General features: G+C 41.5%; 1 protein-coding gene across 2 annotated transcripts in view; it reads left to right on the top strand.

Annotated features, from left to right (window-relative positions):
- Positions 1 to 14542, top strand: part of LOC139546749 (transmembrane protein 163a-like) — a 102887-nt gene extending 88345 nt beyond the window's left edge. For both annotated transcript variants that reach the window (XM_071355495.1, XM_071355494.1), the window contains exons 6-8: positions 5557 to 5668; positions 6752 to 6893; positions 7844 to 14542. In XM_071355495.1, the coding sequence (XP_071211596.1) occupies positions 5557 to 5668; positions 6752 to 6893; positions 7844 to 7904 (315 nt within the window). In that variant the 3' untranslated portion in view covers positions 7905 to 14542. The remainder of the gene's footprint in view (positions 1 to 5556; positions 5669 to 6751; positions 6894 to 7843) is intronic.
- Positions 14543 to 17741: the final 3199 nt, after the last annotated feature.

Below are 17741 nucleotides of genomic sequence, written 5' to 3'. Positions count from 1 at the left end.
GGAGGAGGAACAGGGCTCTGGAGATGCACTGGAAGCCTGGTGCGTGGTGTAGGCACTGGTGGTACTGAGCTGGGGTGGGAAGGTGGCGCCGGATATACCGGACCGTGAAGGAGGACACGTGCTCTTGAGCACCGAGCCTCCCCAACCTTACCAGGTTGAATGGTCCCCGTAGCCCTGCCAGTGCGGCGAGGTGGAATAGCCCGCACTGGGCTATGCAGGCGAACCGGGGACACCACCTGTAAGGCTGGTGCCATGTACGCCGGCCCGAGGAGACGTACTGGAGACCAGATACGTTGGGCCGGCTTCATGGCACTCGGCTCGATGCCCAACCTAGCCCTCCCAGTGCGGCAAGGTGGAATAGCCCGCACTGGGCTAAGCACGCGTACTGGGGACACCGTGCGCTTTACCGCATAACACGGTGTCTGACCAGTACGACGCCCTCTTACTCCACGGCAAGCCCGGGGAGTTGGCTCAGGTATCCAACCCGGCTTCGCCACACTCCCCTTTAGCCCCCCCCCCCCAAGAAATTTTTGGGTGAGCCTCTCGGGCTTCCAGCCTCTCCTACGTGCTGCCTCCTCATACCAGCGCTCCTGGGCTGTGGCTGCCTTCTTCTCCTCCCGCAAGCGGCGATTCACACCAACCTTAGCCCAGGGTCCTTCTCCATTGAAAATTTGCTCCCAACTCCATTCCTCTTCTCTCCATTGTTTTAGTTCCTTTTCTCCTTCCTCAATCCGCTTGGTCCTGTTGTGGTGGGTAGTTCTGTCACGATCGTGTGGAAGAGATTCGGACCAAAACGCAGCATGAGGAAAATAAGCCATCTTCTTTTAATAAATGACCGAAGATGAACATGAAACGAAAATACTATACAAACAAACAAAAAACAACAAATGATCGTGAAGCTAAATAACGCAAGTGCACAGACAAGCAACAAACATTAAACAAGACAACTACCCACAAAAGCCTACTGCCTATGGCTACCTTAAATATGGCTCCCAATCAGAGACAAATGAATGACAGCTGTCTCTGATTGAGACCCAATCTAGGCAGCCATAGACATAACTAGACAACCTCACAATTATCTATCCCATACACAATACAACACCCATAGACTAAACAAAACACACACAACATACAATGCCCACCCCAACTCACGCCCTGACCAACTAAACATAATCAAAATAACATAAAAATAGGTCAGGAACGTGACAAAGGGAAAATAATTCAACATAAATATGGGTTGTATTTACAATGGTGTTTGTTCTTCACTGGTTGCCGTTTTCTTGTGGCGACAGGTCACAAATCTTGCTGCTGTGATGGCACACTGTGGTATTTCTGTCACGCCCTGACCGTAGAGAGCTTTTTATGTCTCTATTTTGGTTTGATCAGGGTGTGATTTGGGCGGGCATTCTATGTTCCTTTTTCTATGATTTGTATTTCTGTGTGTTTGGCCGGGTGTGGTTCTCAATCAGAAGCAGCTGTCTATCGTTGTCTCTGATTGAGAACCATACTTAGGCAGCCTTTTCCCACCTGTATTTGTGGGTAGTTGTCTATGTGTAGTTGCATGTCAGCACTAGTTGTTTATAGCGTCATGTTCGTTTTGTTATTTTGTTAGTTTGTTTATTTTGTTAGTTTGTGTTCTTCGTTTAATAAAGAAGAATGTATTCCAATCACGCTGCGCCTTGGTCTCATCGTTACGACGAACGGGACAATTTCACCCAATAGATATGGGAATTTATTAACATTGGCAGGATGTTAGGAAGTGCAGCTCAGTTTTCACCTAATTTTGTGGGCAGTGTGCAGATAGCCTCTCTTCTCTTGAGAGCCAGGTTTGCCTACGGCGTTCTCTCTCAATAGCAAGGCTATGCTCACTGAGTCTGTACATAGTCAAAGATTTCCTTAATTTAGGGTCCGTCACAGTGGTCAGGTATTCTGCCACTCTCTGTTTAGGGCCAAATAGCATTCTAGTTGGCTCTGTTTTTTTGTTAATGCTTTCCTATGTGTCAAGTAATTATTTATGTGTTTTCTCATGATTTGGTTGGGTCTAATTGTGTTGCTGTCCTGGGGCTCTGCGTGGTCTGTTTGTGTTTGTGAACAGAGCCCCAGGACTAGCTTGCTTAGGGGACTCTTCTCCAGGTGTATCTCTCTCTAGGTGATTGCTTTGTTTTGGAAGGTTTGGGAATCGCTTCTTTTTAGGTGGTTGAAGAATTTAACGTCTCTTTTCTGGATTTGGATAATTAGCAGGTATCAGCCTAACTCTGCTCTGCATGCATTATTTTGTGTTTTACATTATAAACTGAGGATATATTTGCTGAATTCTGCGTACAGCCTCAATTGGGTGTTTTGTGAAGTCTTGGTTTGGGAGTGGACCCCAGACCTCACAACCATAAAGGTCTCTATCTCTCTCTCTCTGTTCAGCCTCTTGTTAATAAGCCCCCAGAATACTCTTGGTTCCTGTTTAGGTAGCTGCTGGTAGGCCAGTTTCAGTAGAAGAGGGCCTGTGTGGTCTAAGCTTTGTAAGCCTCAGCTGTCTGGTTAGAAGTTTCTCAGTGCATAGCTTCCGGCAGAGTGTAAGAGAAGTAGAAGAAATAATGTGAGTTCATTTGGTGTTGTATAATACAATTTAGTGACTGAACTGATCCAAAAGATCTGTCTTTACACAGACATCCACCCTCACACCAACTCTTTTTAAAGATCTCTCTCCATCCTGCTCTCTCTGTCTATGTCTATGTGTTGATATCCCACTCCATCCTCCTTCCATTGACTCTAAACAAGGATGAGTGTGATGGGAGGGAGTTTAACAAGCTTCGATTCATTCAATGTCTTGGCCTTATCGGGCCAAAGACTCATTTAGCTGTCTCTCCTCAGTAGGCTCATCTATACTATACTATACCAGGGCCTGTTGCTAAATCAAACCTGCCCCTGGGGTCTCCATCAAGCCACACACACACATCTGCCTTGGCGCCTCATTTATCAAAGGGGCATGTGCACAAAAAAGACTCTAAACCTAAACTCTAAAGGTTGGTATTTAAACATCTTGAACTTGAAGAGAAAGTGTGTGCATCTCCACGCAAATCTCAGACCATGTGTACACACAACTTCCAGTGGTTGATCAAGCAAACGTTGTTCTTTTGGGGGAAATGGAGATGTTTGATGCACAGGAATTATAATGATGGTAGGCTAATAAAAACATTCAAAACGTATGCCTAATGATAAAACAGATACATTTGCCATTGGTAAGAAGATCACATAGCAGCATGTTGCCTAATATATTTATTTTACTTATTTTACTTTTATTATATGGGCCTAAATCATGATCATATTGCAGGGCATGTCTCTCCTCTGCTACACAATAAGTATTAGGCTACCATTTATCCATTGCTCATTCAATAGCCAACCATGCCTGAAAGTAAATAGACCGGTAGCCTATGACAGTATGGGTAGTCTACAGTATTGCTGTGTGATAGGAGCGCGACATTATAGCCTATTTAATCCCAGAGCCTATACCAAGGCAGGAGATGGAAACAAAATCATGTATTGATAAACAAAATATTGAGGAACAACACACTTTTGCATAGAGGTGTAAGCTGTAGGCAGCATGTACTTGTCTTGCAGTGTTTGGCACTCACTATAGACAGCATGCATTTTTTGTTTGAAAAGTCACTGCTACAGATTTAAACATTCTGCCCACACCTCTACAGAAATGTGATATTCTGCTCCTTTAAGAAACTGTCATGGCCCAGTTCCACCATTTCCAAATCATACAGCAAATGAAGGCGTTTTTGTTTCCATAAAAGGTTAACGGATGATATTTTCCAGGCGGGGTTGTAACATGGCTCTTGTTTATCAATGAAAACATGTGTATACGTTGCGGTTGACAGTTTGATAAATCCTAATCCTCTTGTTTATCAATGAAAACATGTGTATACGTTGCGGTTGACAGTTTGATAAATCCTAATCCTCTTGTTTATCAATGAAAACATGTGTATACGTTGCGGTTGACAGTTTGATAAATCCTAATCCTCTTGTTTATCAATGAAAACATGTGTATACGTTGCGGTTGACAGTTTGATAAATCCTAATCCTCTTGTTTATCAATGAAAACATGTGTATACGTTGCGGTTGACAGTTTGATAAATCCTAATCCTCTTGTTTATCAATGAAAACATGTGTATACGTTGCGGTTGACAGTTTGATAAATCCTAATCATTTGGCACATGCAAATCCTACAATCTCCACGTACGCCTGAATTTTGTAAGAAATGTACATGAGAGGTTATCCATCAACCGGACACGATTAACTGGCCTGGGTCCTAGTTTGACACCAAGTATGGTGGATAGGGGTCATTGCTCCCAATTCAGACTGGGGAGGACTGGGTGGTAGAGAGTGATCAGGCAGATGGCCTCATTTGGTGTGTGTGTGTGTGTGTGTGTAGCAGTGTATGGATGTGATTCCTATCATGCTCCCTCAGAGTGCCCAGTGAGTTTGAAGCCTCATTAAAAATGGAGGAGGGATATTGGTTTCCCAGCTGCTGTGTGGGAGAGGACCTTTAATTTGAACCAGGGGAGAACAACAGAAAGAAACAAAGAGAACGAAAGACACCTTCTGTATTTCCTCTCTCTCTCTCTATCCCTCTCTCTCTATCCCTCTCTCTCTCTCTTTCTCTTTCTCCCTTTCTCTCTCCCTTTCTCTCTCTCCCTCTCTGTCCCGCCCTCTTTCTTTCTCTCTCTCTCTCTCTCTCTCTCTCTCTCTCTCTCTCTCTCTCTCTCTCTCTCTCTCTCTCTCTCTCTCTCTCTCTCTCTCTCTCTCTCTCTCTCTCTCTCTCTCTCTCTCTCTCTCTCTTCTCTCTCTCTCTCTCTCTCTCTCTCTCTCTCTCTCTCTCTCTCTCTCTCACTCTCACTCTCACTCTCACTCTCACTCTCACTCTCACACACACACATACCCAACAGTCTCACAGCCAGAAGGTGTTTAAGTCTGAACACGTCAAGGGAAGACAAGATATCTACACATTAGAGGGAGGAACAAAAATATGTGTTGTTCAGTTTTGATACCAGACTGCAGTTTGACCTTATACTGTAAAGGCTTGTGATGTAAAGAATGACGCTTTAACAAAACAAGGATCTAAAAAACAAGATTGAGACTATTGAGGTTTACAGAGAATAAACATTTATATCTAATAAAAAATAAATCCTACTCCATGTACAAGGCACTGAAATTGACCATCCTATTAACAGTAACAAGATATGTGGCATATTGCATCAAGACAACATGTCTACACTAAGCTGATTGTCATCTCTTTGTTTTACTAATACTCTAATACTGTATCATGTGTTTGTAAAGCAGTGTGTTATTACCAGGCTCCTCACAAATGTAATGACCTTGTGGAGAGGAGAGGCACCTGATCAGGCCTCTGATCCTGACTGTGCAATATTAATGATACTGCTGAGGACAAGAGAACTCTGTAACCCTTTGACTCATCACTCTATATTTACTACTTTTTCCCCTTTTTATTCTCTCCCCTCTCTCCCCTCTCTCACTCTCTCTCTTTTTCTCTCTCAGGATGACTTCCTCTTCAGTGTGTCTATTGTTAGTGGGATTGTATGTATCATCCTGGCTGTGTTCAAGTTCCTGCTGGGGAGAGTGCTGACCAGTAGAGCCCTCATCACTGACGGTAGGCTGGGAAAGACTGACTCACATGTCCAAATTCCAAACATATACACACACACACACACACATATACACACACACACACACACACACACACACACACACACACACACACACACACACACACACACACACACACACACACACACACACACACACACACACACACACACACACACACACACACACACACACACACACTGTGCACACACTGTACTGTACTGTACTGTACACATACACACAACCCCCCCCCCCCCCCTCCCCCCACACACACACACACACACTTGCACTCACAAATACCAAGGGCTTGCACAGCATGCCTTGTTGAACTGAAGCCAATTAAAGTAGAGATATAAGGCCTGGTGCCAGAGAGGTGAGAGAAATAGATGAGAGGCGGAAAAACAAATGATGGTAATAAATAAGAGCTGGGGGCGACTGGTGTACGTGGTTCAGCTGTAGACGCTCCGCCCCTTCCCTCCATCCCCCTCCCCTTCTAGACTCCTTCCTCTCTATCTCTGTCTTTATTGTTTTTTGTCTCTGTCCCTGTCTCCTGCTCTCCATCCTGTCTCTCCCGCAGGCTTCACAACACACACAGCAACAATCCAATAAACCTGATGTTGCTGTTCTACTTTCAGACCGTCCACTTATCTCCCACTAGACACATATGGAGGCAGGTGCTAGATCGAAGCACATGACTGACTGGTTAGGAAAGGGTCTCTGTCTATCACTCTGTTTCGGGGGTGAAGTTGAGCTCACCTGCACTGTTACCACAGGCATTGGAATAATCAAAGAGGTTTGACTCTGACTGACTGGCTTTGGATGCCAGATATTCAGAATAGAGTAGCTTCGTATATTATAGTTCTAAAAGAGTGAAAGAAAAGGGAACGTCATTGTATAAATTTGTATGATAGCCAGGTAAATGCACATAAACTCAGACTGCTGAATGAGAACACACCTGGTTTGTTTTATCAGATGTGAAAAGGTAGATGTTGTTATTTATTATAGCCCATCTCCTTTACTTTGCCTAATCAACATGTTCCATTTTCCCTCTTGTGGTTATTGATGTGGTTCTTCTCTGTGGCCGTAGCTTTTAACTCCATGGTGGGGGGCATCATGGGTTTCTCCATCCTCATCAGTGCTGAGGTGTTCAGACACCACCCTGACGTCTGGTACCTGGACGGATCCATCGGCGTCATCATCGGACTCATCATCCTCGCTTACGGTGTCAAGTAAGAGACATGTAGCCTACAAACACACACACATACAAATGCAAACAGACGCACAGACACGCTCACAAATGTAAACAGACAATCACATGTCAGGCAGTCACATGACACACCTGTACGCACACTCATATTATGCACAGACACACACATACCCATTATATACTGTATTCTATTATATACCCCTTATATACTGTATTCTATTCTATTCTATTCTATTCTATTATATACCCATTATATACTGTATTCTATTCTGTTCTATTATATACCCATTATATACTGTATTCTATTATATACCCATTATAAACTGTATTCTATTATATTATATACCCATTATATACTGTATTATATTCTATTCTATTATATACCCATTGTAAACTGTATTCTATTCTGTTATATTATATACCCATTATATACTATATTCTTTTCTATTCTGCTATATTATATTATATACTCATTATATACTGTATTCTATTCTGTTATATACCTGTTATAAACTGTATTCTATTCTATTATATACCCGTTATATACTGTATTCTATTATATTCTATACATTTTAAACTGTATTCTATTCTATTCTATCTTAGTCTATGCCGCACTGACATTGCTCATCCATATTTTTATATATTCTTAATTCCATTCCTTTACTTAAATGTGTGTGTATTGTGTGTATTGTTGTGAATTGTTAGATATTACTGCACTGTTGGAGCTAGAAAGACAAGCATTTTGCAACACCCGCAATAACATCTGCTAAACACGTGTACGTGACCAATACAATTTGATTTGATTAGCCATAAATAGGAATACATATTGACACATGCACATATGCACACACATTCCCCCATGGGGAAAATAAAGTATTTATCTTACATTATACACAGTTAATCATCTAATGTCTTATGACACATCTTGTCTGCTCTTGTATCCCACAATGTCTCTGTCTTCTCTCCCTCCAGACTGCTGCTGGACATGGTACCCCGTGTGAGACAGACCAGGAACTACGAACGCTTTGAGTGAACGCTCCTAGGACCAGGGTTACACCTGATGCACCCCCTTCCCCTCCCCCTCCCCCTCCCCGCCCCTCCTCTCTTTCTCTCTCTCTCTCACACACACACACACACACACACACACACACACACACACACACACACACACACACACACACACACACACACACACACACACACACACACACACACACACACACACACACACACACCCTGGCCTTGAAAGACTCTGAGGGCAAAATAGTAAAAGACATTATGATGTTGTTGGCGTGTTTGCCAACCTCTCATTCAAGGTTTTCCCACCGAGCCACCCCCTTCTAACTATTTGTCTTTACCTCCTGTCCATCATTATTACTATCCAGAAGGAGGGAATGAAGAGGTGTGAAAAAGGATTAAGAAGAGGTTGGCATTAACGGCTGGTCCAGAGAGATCAGCATTTGTTTGCCATGTGTATCTGAACCCACTGCTGTTGCTAAGCGACCTAGAACCACTGGCATTTTGAAAGGCACAAGATCCTTTTCATATTGCCCAAACCTTTTTTATGTTCCAACCCTGATTAGTACGGGTGGGGGGGGGGGGGGGGGTTCACAGGAGAAAACCTGTTGTAGACCATCCACATAAACTTCTGTGACTTTTAAAATCCCTATGCATTGTTAGAATCGGAATAACTTATAACTTGGAATCATGCCACTGCTTTCTGCCCTTGTCTGTTTTCACAGATCTCCCTGGTTCTGTGTGTGAGTCTCCATTGCTCTTTGAGAATAGAAGCTACAGTTGAAGTCCTAAGTTTACATATACTTAGGTTGGAGTCATTAAAACTTGTTTTTCAACCACTCCACAAATTTCTTGTTAACAAACTATAGTTTTGGCAAGTCGGTTAGGACATCTACTTTGTGCATGACACAAGTAATTTTTCCAACAATTGTTTACAGACAGATTATTTCACTTATAATTCCTTGTATCAATTCCAGTGGGTCAGAAGTGTACATACACTAAGTTGACTGTGCCTTTAAACAGCTTTGAAAATTCCAGAAAATGATGTCATGGCTTTAGATGCTTCTGATAGGCTAATTGACATAATTTGAGTCAATTGGAGGTGTACCTGTGGATATATTTCAAGGCCTACCTTCAAACTCAGTGCCTCTTTGCTTGACATCATGGGAAAATCAAAAGAAATCAGCCAAGACCTCAGAAAAAAAACTGTAGACCTCCACAAGTCTGGTTCATCCTTGGGAACAATTTCCAAACGCCTGAAGGTACCACGTTCATCTGTACAAACAATAGTACGCAAGTATAAACACCATGGGACCACGCAGCCGTCATACCGCTCAGGAAGGAGACATGTTCTGTCTTCTAGAGATGAACGTACTTTGGTGCGAAAAATGCAAATCAATCCCAGAACTACAGCAAAGGACCTTGTGAAGATGCTGGAGGAAACAGGTACAAAATTATCTATATCCACAGTAAAACGAGTCCTATATCAACATAACCTGGAAGGTCGCTCAGCAAGGAAGAAGCCACTGCTCCAAAACCGCCATAAAGAAGCCAGACTATGGTTTGAAACTGCACATGAGGACAAAGATTGTACTTTTTGGAGAAGTATCCTCTGGTCTGATGAAACAAAAATAGAACTGTTTGGCCATAATGATCATCGTTATGTTTGGAGAAAAAAGGGGTAGGCTTGCAAGCCGAAGAACACCCTCCCGACCGTGAAGCACGAGGGTGGCAGCATCATGTTGTGGGAGTGCTTTGCTGCAGGAGGGACTGGTGCACTTCACAAAATAGATGGCATCATGAGGAAGGACAATTATGTGGATATATTGAAGCAACATCAAGACATCAGTCAGGAAGTTCATGCTTGGTCGCAAATGTGTCTTCCAAATGGACAATGACACCAAGCATAATTCCAAAGTTGTGGCAAAATGGCTTAAGGACAACAAAGTCAAGGTATTGGAGTGGCCATCACAAAGCCCTGACCTCAATCCCATTGAAAATTTGTGGGTAGAACTGAAAAAGCGGGTGCAAGCAAGGAGGCTTACAAACCTGACTCAGTTACACCAGCTCTGTCAGGACGAATGGGCCAAAATTCACACAACTTATTGTGGGAAGCTTGTGGAAGGCTACCCGAAACGTTTGACCCAAGTTAAAAATTTGATGGCAATGCTACCAAATACTAATTGAGTGTATGTAAACTTCTGACCCACTGGGAATATGATGAAAGAAATAAAAGCTGAAATAAATAATTCTCTCTACTATTATTCTGACATTTCACATTCTTAAAATAAAGTTGTGATCCTAACTGAGATAAAACAGGGAATTTTTACTGGAATTAAATGTCAGGAATTGTGAAAAACTGAGTTTAAATGTATTTGGCTAAGGTGTATGTGAACTTCCGACTACAACTGTATGTAGCTATAGTACATAAAGCAAGATATATAGAGTGGAAGTCTAGGTAGGTCTGTGAGCAGGTCACACAGCTGGAGTCATATATTGTAAATGAATGTGCCCTCTGCAGTGTTTCTCCTTGCTGCTCCACTGATACGACCCAAGTGGGAGTAGAGGGCACAGAGATAAATCACACATGTATCTATCCCTAGGGTAGAGGACTATGTCTAGTCAGTTCGCTGCAGTCCTCCACTCTCTGGCTTGACAGAGAAACAAAAGAGAGAGAGGCCCAAACAGCAGGGCCAGGCCAGTATCTGGAGAAGTGTGGCTGCCCATAGAGCAGTAGTAAGATAGAGAGTACTGTACTGTACATGCACAAAGCAAAGCACACCAGAGCAGACCAGACCTTGACTGTCAAGCAAGGGAGTGACTAGTTCACAATCAAGACTGACTTCAGGGTTGAGGGAAAAAAGCAAACTGTTGGTACAGTGTCAGTAAAAAATATATGACATAACAGTGTCACACCGAAAAGCTGAAAACAAAGCGCACACGTTTTTCAATCACTATCCAGATGGGAGGACTAATTATTGTTCCACGTGATCTAAACTAGAGAATGGTTAGGTAGCTACAGTGATAACGCTTGTCCCAGATAGGCTTACCACACTGTTTTGTTCTAACAGTGTTCAATCTTGTCATAATAATGACTACATCCCTCCACCACCTTGTCTGGGATGACCATGACTATATAATTGATAGTCATATGTTTCAGTGCCATACATGCTCAGATTCCTAAACTAAGACAACATTATTTGCCAGCTTATTTGCTTGGAATGCCATATTTATGTTTACAATTATAGATATTTATCTGTCGGTAGAAGTTGAGAGAAAGACTGAGGGCAAGGTGTTTTCTCTTATTTGTGAGACATAAGTAACTGGTTCAGGTAGTGTAGTGTACGTATGTAATGAATACTGTATTGCAAAATTGTACTTATCATTTTTTAAGCAAAATTAGAATTATTAACATGTCATGCAGTAGCCAATAAATGTAAATATGTGCCATGTTTTACAATTACACTTATTTCTATGGGGATACATTCGAGTTCTATTGCAAAAATGTACACATCCCCACTTCATCTGCCTGTCCTGACAGTATGGACAATAACCAACATAGAGATTCAATATTATGTGAAGCCATAGATCTCTACACATATCAGTGATCTGCTTCACAGCATATTGGATCATCATTAAAGGCAATGTCCTTTCTCTTACTGTTTACCTTCGCTTAAACCTCATAGCAGTAATGCCAGCACGTTTCGTGTATACTGTACGTAAATGATTGTAAATACAAAACATGAAATGTGTACAAATGTTTAATACACTGTTTAGATAGAGGCTTCTAGCTGTAGCAAACCAATAGGAATAGCCAGACTTGACAGATGAATTGTTCTAGTGCTATTTGTTCTTTTCTAAATGATATATTATTATTAGATTATATTTACACTGTAAGTTCCGCTCCGCTTTGAGTTGATACACTGTAAACTTGTAAAGTGATAGTTTTCTTTATATCTTTCAGTACCATTCAAACATTTGGACACACCTACTTATTCAAGTTTTTTACATTTTTAAAAACTATTTTCTACATTGTGGAAGAATAGTGAAGACATCAAAACTATGAAATAACACATGGAATCATGTAGTAACCAAAAAAGTGTTAAACAAATCAAAATATATTTTATATTTGAGATTCTTCAAAGTAGCCTCCCTTGATGACAGCTTGGCACACTCTTGGCATTATCTCAACTGACTTCACCTGGAATGCTTTTTCAACAGTCTTGAAGGAGTCCTCACAGATGCTGAGCACTTGTTGGCTGCTTTTCCTTCACTCTGTGGTCCAACACATCCCAAACCATTTCAATTGGTTTGAGGTCAGGTGATTGTGGAGGCCACAATCATCACTCTCCTTCTTGGTCAAATAGCTGTTACACAGCCTGGAGGTGTGTTGGGTCATTGTCCTGTTGAAAAACAAATGGTAGTCCCACTAAGCGCAAACCAGATGGGATGGCGTATCGCTGCAGAATGCTGTGGTGGCCATGCTGGTTAAGTGTGCCTTGAATTCAAAATAAATCACTGACAGTGTCACCAGCAAAGCATCATCACACCTCCTCCTCCATGCTTCTCGGTGGGAAACACCGAACACCGGATCATCCGTTCACCTACTCTGCGTCTCACAAAGACACATCTGGCCATGATTGGGAGTCCCATAGGGCGGCGCACAATTGGCCCAGCATCGTCTGGGTTTTGCCGGGGTAGGCCGTCATTGTAAATAAGAATTTGTTCTTAACTGACTTGCCTAATTAAATACAAAATTTAGCTCTGGGTCTTCCTGTCCTGTGGCGGTCCTCTTTAGAGCCAGTTTCATCATAGCGCCTGATGGTTTTTGCGACTGCACTTGAAGAAATGTTCAATGTTCTTGAAATTTTGCGGCTTGACTGACCTTCATGTCTTAAAGTAATGATGGACTGTCATTTCTCTTTGCTTATTTGAGCTGTTCTTGCCATAATATGGACTTAGTCTTTTACCAAATAGGGCTATCTTCTGTATACCACCCCTACACAACATAACTGATTGGGTCAAACCCATTAAGATGTAAAGAAATTCCACAAATTAACTTTGAACAAGGCACACTTGTTAATTGAAATGACTACCTCATGAAGCTGTTTGAGAGAATGCCAAAGCTGTCATCAACGCAAAGGGTGGCTAGTTTGAAGAATCTCAAATATAAAATATATTTTGATTTGTTTAACACTTTTTTGGTTACTACATGATTCCATATGTGTTATTTCATAGTTTTGATGTCTTCACAATTATTCTACAAGGTAGAAAATAGTAAAAATAAAGAAAAACCCTTGAATGAGTAGGTGTGTCCAAACTTTTGACTGGTACTGTATATCAATGATTGAGAGTGTGATCTGTTCACAGCTCATCTTTTCAACTCATTAACAGCACAGGCATTTGTATGGTCCCTTCCCCCACAAGATGACAGTCTCATAAGTCTTTAATGACTCAAAATGACAAAAGCACCGAGTTTAGACCGTTAAATTCCATCCAAATAAGCACATAAATAGGTGTTTCATATTATTTATAATAGATAAAGAAATTGTATACTTGCTAGATTGTGCTCTGATAATGTCTAATAATACTACTAGTATCATTCCTGGTCTTACATTGTTACATTTTGTCTGTGTTTACTGCTTAGAAGTATAACACTCACAATAACACAGACAAACTGTCTCAGCAGCTGAATTTATAGATGTTGAAAAGGATTGGAAAATTAAAAAGGTACTATACTCTCATGCCAGTCAGTGTATTAATTCCAGTGTATGATGTCATACAACTGAGTTGTGCTGTGTGTATTGTAAGGTGAATATACTATAGATGTGATAGATTGACTGATGCTATAGGAGCAATATTGATTTTGTATTTACTTCACTGTATGGATGTGTTTTCTCCTAAATGTTGCCAGATGATGTCTCGTAAAGCTGAATTCTTGCTAATCATCTCTGTTACAGTAATTCCCGATTCAAAGCTGTGAAATCATTTCTAGATATGTGTTTAAGGATGTAAATGGCAGCAATTCTCTTTGAATGAATTGGCCCATGCGTTTGACTTCATAATAAGACAGACACAGGTATACATAGAAACACACAGGTAAGGTAGGGAAGCAGACACAAACACAAAAGCACAGTCTCACAGACAGTGTGCAATCATAGTGATGCCTTCTACTAATCATTTAATTAAGTTATATTATACAATAGCAATACAAGCCCTTTCCACTGCTTAGCTTGGACTGACACAAACCTAATCTTTAAAAGTAACATGCTTTTCAGCTTTTCTAAGACACACACACACACACACACACACACACACACACACACACACACACACACACACACACACACACACACACACACACACACACACACACACACACACACACACACACACACACACACACACACACACACACACACACACACACTCTCTCTCTCTTCTTGACACATCTTAATGCAAAATACGCCTGTGAATAGTTTGAGAGTAGAATTATGTGTCTGATTGTAAATATTTCAATGGTATTACATATGATGTAAAGACTATGTATATTTATGTAGGACACATACAGTATATATATGACTATGTGGACCTCTGTCACAGAGGAAACGTTTTATTGAAAAATAAAGTTTTATCCTGCTCATTCATTAAGAATGTTGAGTCACTCCTTTCTTCCTACCTTTGCATAATTTACATTTGAATTAAATAATACAATAATACAAATGAAATAATAAATACATATACAAATAATCAAATAATACAAAACAAATATGGAAATTCTCGCCGGTGTTAGAAAAAGCTAAAGCATTACCTGGGGTATAATAATAATAATAATAATAATAATAATACAAATTCTTCTCCTCATGGACAAGTGAGAAGACTCCGGGCAATGAGGTCATGATACAGTGCAGATGAGTTTGTGCTGCCTGTACTTCCATTGTAAACCACACAGGGGGCAGCAGAGACAAGCTGATACAATTATTGGGCTGCAAGTCTTTTAAAAGCAGCTTTTGTAGATTTACTTTTTTCTTGAAGTTAGGGTTAGGGTTATGGATACAAGTAGAGTTATGGCTAGAGTTAGGGTTGAGCCTGAGTGTGGACATGAAGCTAGGGTTAGGGTTTAGGCTCAGGTTACGGCTGAACCAGGGTGTGGACGGGAAGCTAGGGTTATGGTCAGAGTTGTGGTTGAGTCTAGAGTTAGGGTTGAACCAGGGTGTGGACATGAAGTTAGGTCTAGGGCTGTGGTTGAGGGTTAGGGTTGAACCGGGTTGTGGACATGTAGCAGAGGAGGCTGGTGGGAGGAGGTATATGAGGAAAGGCTTATTGTAATGGCTGGAATGGAATAAATGGAACAGAGTCGAACGTGGTTTCCATATGTCTGATGTGTTTGATACTGTTCTATTTATTCCATTCCAGTCTTTACAATGAGCCCCTCTTACAGCTCCTCCCACCAGCTTCCCCTGACATGAAGCTAGGTTCGTGTTAGGGTTATGTCTAGGCTTAGGGTAGATTATATACAAAATAGATAAAGTGAACATAGAGCAGCAAGAGAATGAGCAAATTTACAGTGGATATACAAATTTACAGTATAAATATAGCAATATCTACACTCACTGGCCAGTTTTTTAGGTACACCCACCTAGTACCGGGTCGGACCCCCTTTGCTTCCAGAACAGCCTGAATTTCCGGGGCATTCTACAAGGTGTTGGACAATGCTGATGCGATGACATCACACATGTTGCTGCAGACAGGACGATGGTACATTCATTTTGTGAACAGCCCGTTCCATCTCATCCCAAAGATGCTCTTTTGGGTTGAGGTCTGGGCCCTGCTCAGGCCACTCAAGTATACTGAGCTCTCTGTGCCATGTTCCAGGCAATGTTCTTCCACTCCTCAATTGTCCATTGTTGATGACTGCGTGCCCACTAATCACATATTTTTGTCTGATCTATTGCAATAGCCCATCCGTGACAAGGATCGAAAAGTTGTCCGTTCCGAGATGCCGTTCTGCCCACTACTGTTGTACTGTGGTGTTATTTGTCTGTTTGTGGCCCGCCTGTTCACAGTTGTGCTAAGTTGGCTGGCTGTCATTTGGGTGGTGGACCATTCTTGATACACACAGGAAAATGATTGAGCATGAAAAACCCAGCAGCGTTGCAGTTCTTGACACAAACCGGTGCGACTGGCCCCTACTACCAGACCCCGTTCAAAGGCATTTAAATATTTTGTCTTGCCCATTCACCCTCTGAAAGGCACACATACTGTACACAATTTATGTCTCAATTGTCTCAAGGCTTAAAAATCCTTCTTTAACCTCTCCTCCCCTTTATCTACTCTATTTGAAGTGGATTTAACAAGTGACATCAATAAGGGATCATAGTTTTGACCTGGATCCACCTGGTCAGTCTATATCATGGAAAGAACAGGTGCTCTTAATGTTTTGCATATCAGTGTATGTACAGTTCAACGATGGCTTCAATTGGTGTGCAGCATAGACTGCATAGTCTCTTAATGTCTCTGGTCCAGATGGCCGGTTGGTGATGCTCACAGCACGGGGAAAGAAACTGTTCAGGTGGCAGGTGGTTTTGGTCTTCATTGACCTGAACCGTTTGCCAGAGGAGAGTTTTAGGGAGAGGGGGTATTTTTCCTGCACTCTTCCTTGCCCCGGAATCATACAGGTCCTTGATGGAGGGCAGGTGACAGCCGATGACCCTCTCCGCACACCAGACAATGCGTTGCAAATTTCCCTTGGAGCCGGCAGACGCATTACGAACCAGACGGTAATGGAAGAGGTGAGGATGGACTCTATGATTGAGAATGGACTCTATGATTGATGCGTAACTGGATCATGATTGACTGGGGGAAGGTTGTGTAGTGCTAGGGCAAAAACTAAAATGTGCACCCATTGGGTCCTGAGGACCGAGTTAGGGTGGTTAATACAAATATGTTTTGTGTGTCCAACTTCTAACCACTAGGTGGGAGCATAGGCCAGCACACAGTTAGCTTGAAGCAGGTTGGCCACTGCATAAGACACACAGCTCATTGGAAAGGGTAAGGGGGATATCTAATCAGCTGTCCAACTGAATGTATTCAACTGAAATGTGTCTTCCGCATTTAACCCAACCCCTCTGAATCAGAGATTGTACTTATGTAATCGAGTTGTATGCAACAACAAAGCTGGACAGTCAGAAGTCACAGAATGATGCTTTGGTACCTTGATACCTCATTTCTTTGGAATATCAGAAAGGATAGTATAACTACTACTGCGAGGTTTTAGCTGTTAGTTTTGGATATACTGATGAGAACTGCACCCGTGAAGGCACAAAATCTTCACCAAATTTTGCTCTGCATATAGTTCCCATATTGGCCTTCTTAATTTGATTATAAAACCATTAATATGATGTGACGTGTAATAAAGTGATAATATCGAAATGTTATAATATTGTGGTATTAAATTACTTAGCATTACAAAGATAGTTGTCTCATTACCAAAATGTTTGCTGTTAGGACAACCTTTATTGCACACTGAGTTAGTCCATGCAACTTATTATGTGATTTGTTAAGTAAACGTTTACTCCTGAACTTGCCATAACAAAGGGGTCAATACTTATGCAACCAATATATTTTAGTTACTTATTTGTTATTAATTTGTAAAAATAATGTTTTCATTATTTTTTACGTTGACATTATGGAGTATTTAGTGTAGATCAGTGACAAAAAAAAATCACAATTAAATCCATTTCAATCCCACTTTGTAACACAACAAAATGTAAAAGAATCCCATGGGGGGTGAATACTTATATGATAGGCAGTGTATCTCCCCAGACCCAATTATTCACACAAAGCCAGAATA

This window comes from Salvelinus alpinus, chromosome 20, assembly GCF_045679555.1.
Source record: "Salvelinus alpinus chromosome 20, SLU_Salpinus.1, whole genome shotgun sequence".
NCBI lineage: Eukaryota > Metazoa > Chordata > Actinopteri > Salmoniformes > Salmonidae > Salvelinus > Salvelinus alpinus.
The sequence above is the reverse complement of the archived record's forward strand: the minus strand, read 5'-3'. Positions and strand labels throughout refer to the sequence as shown.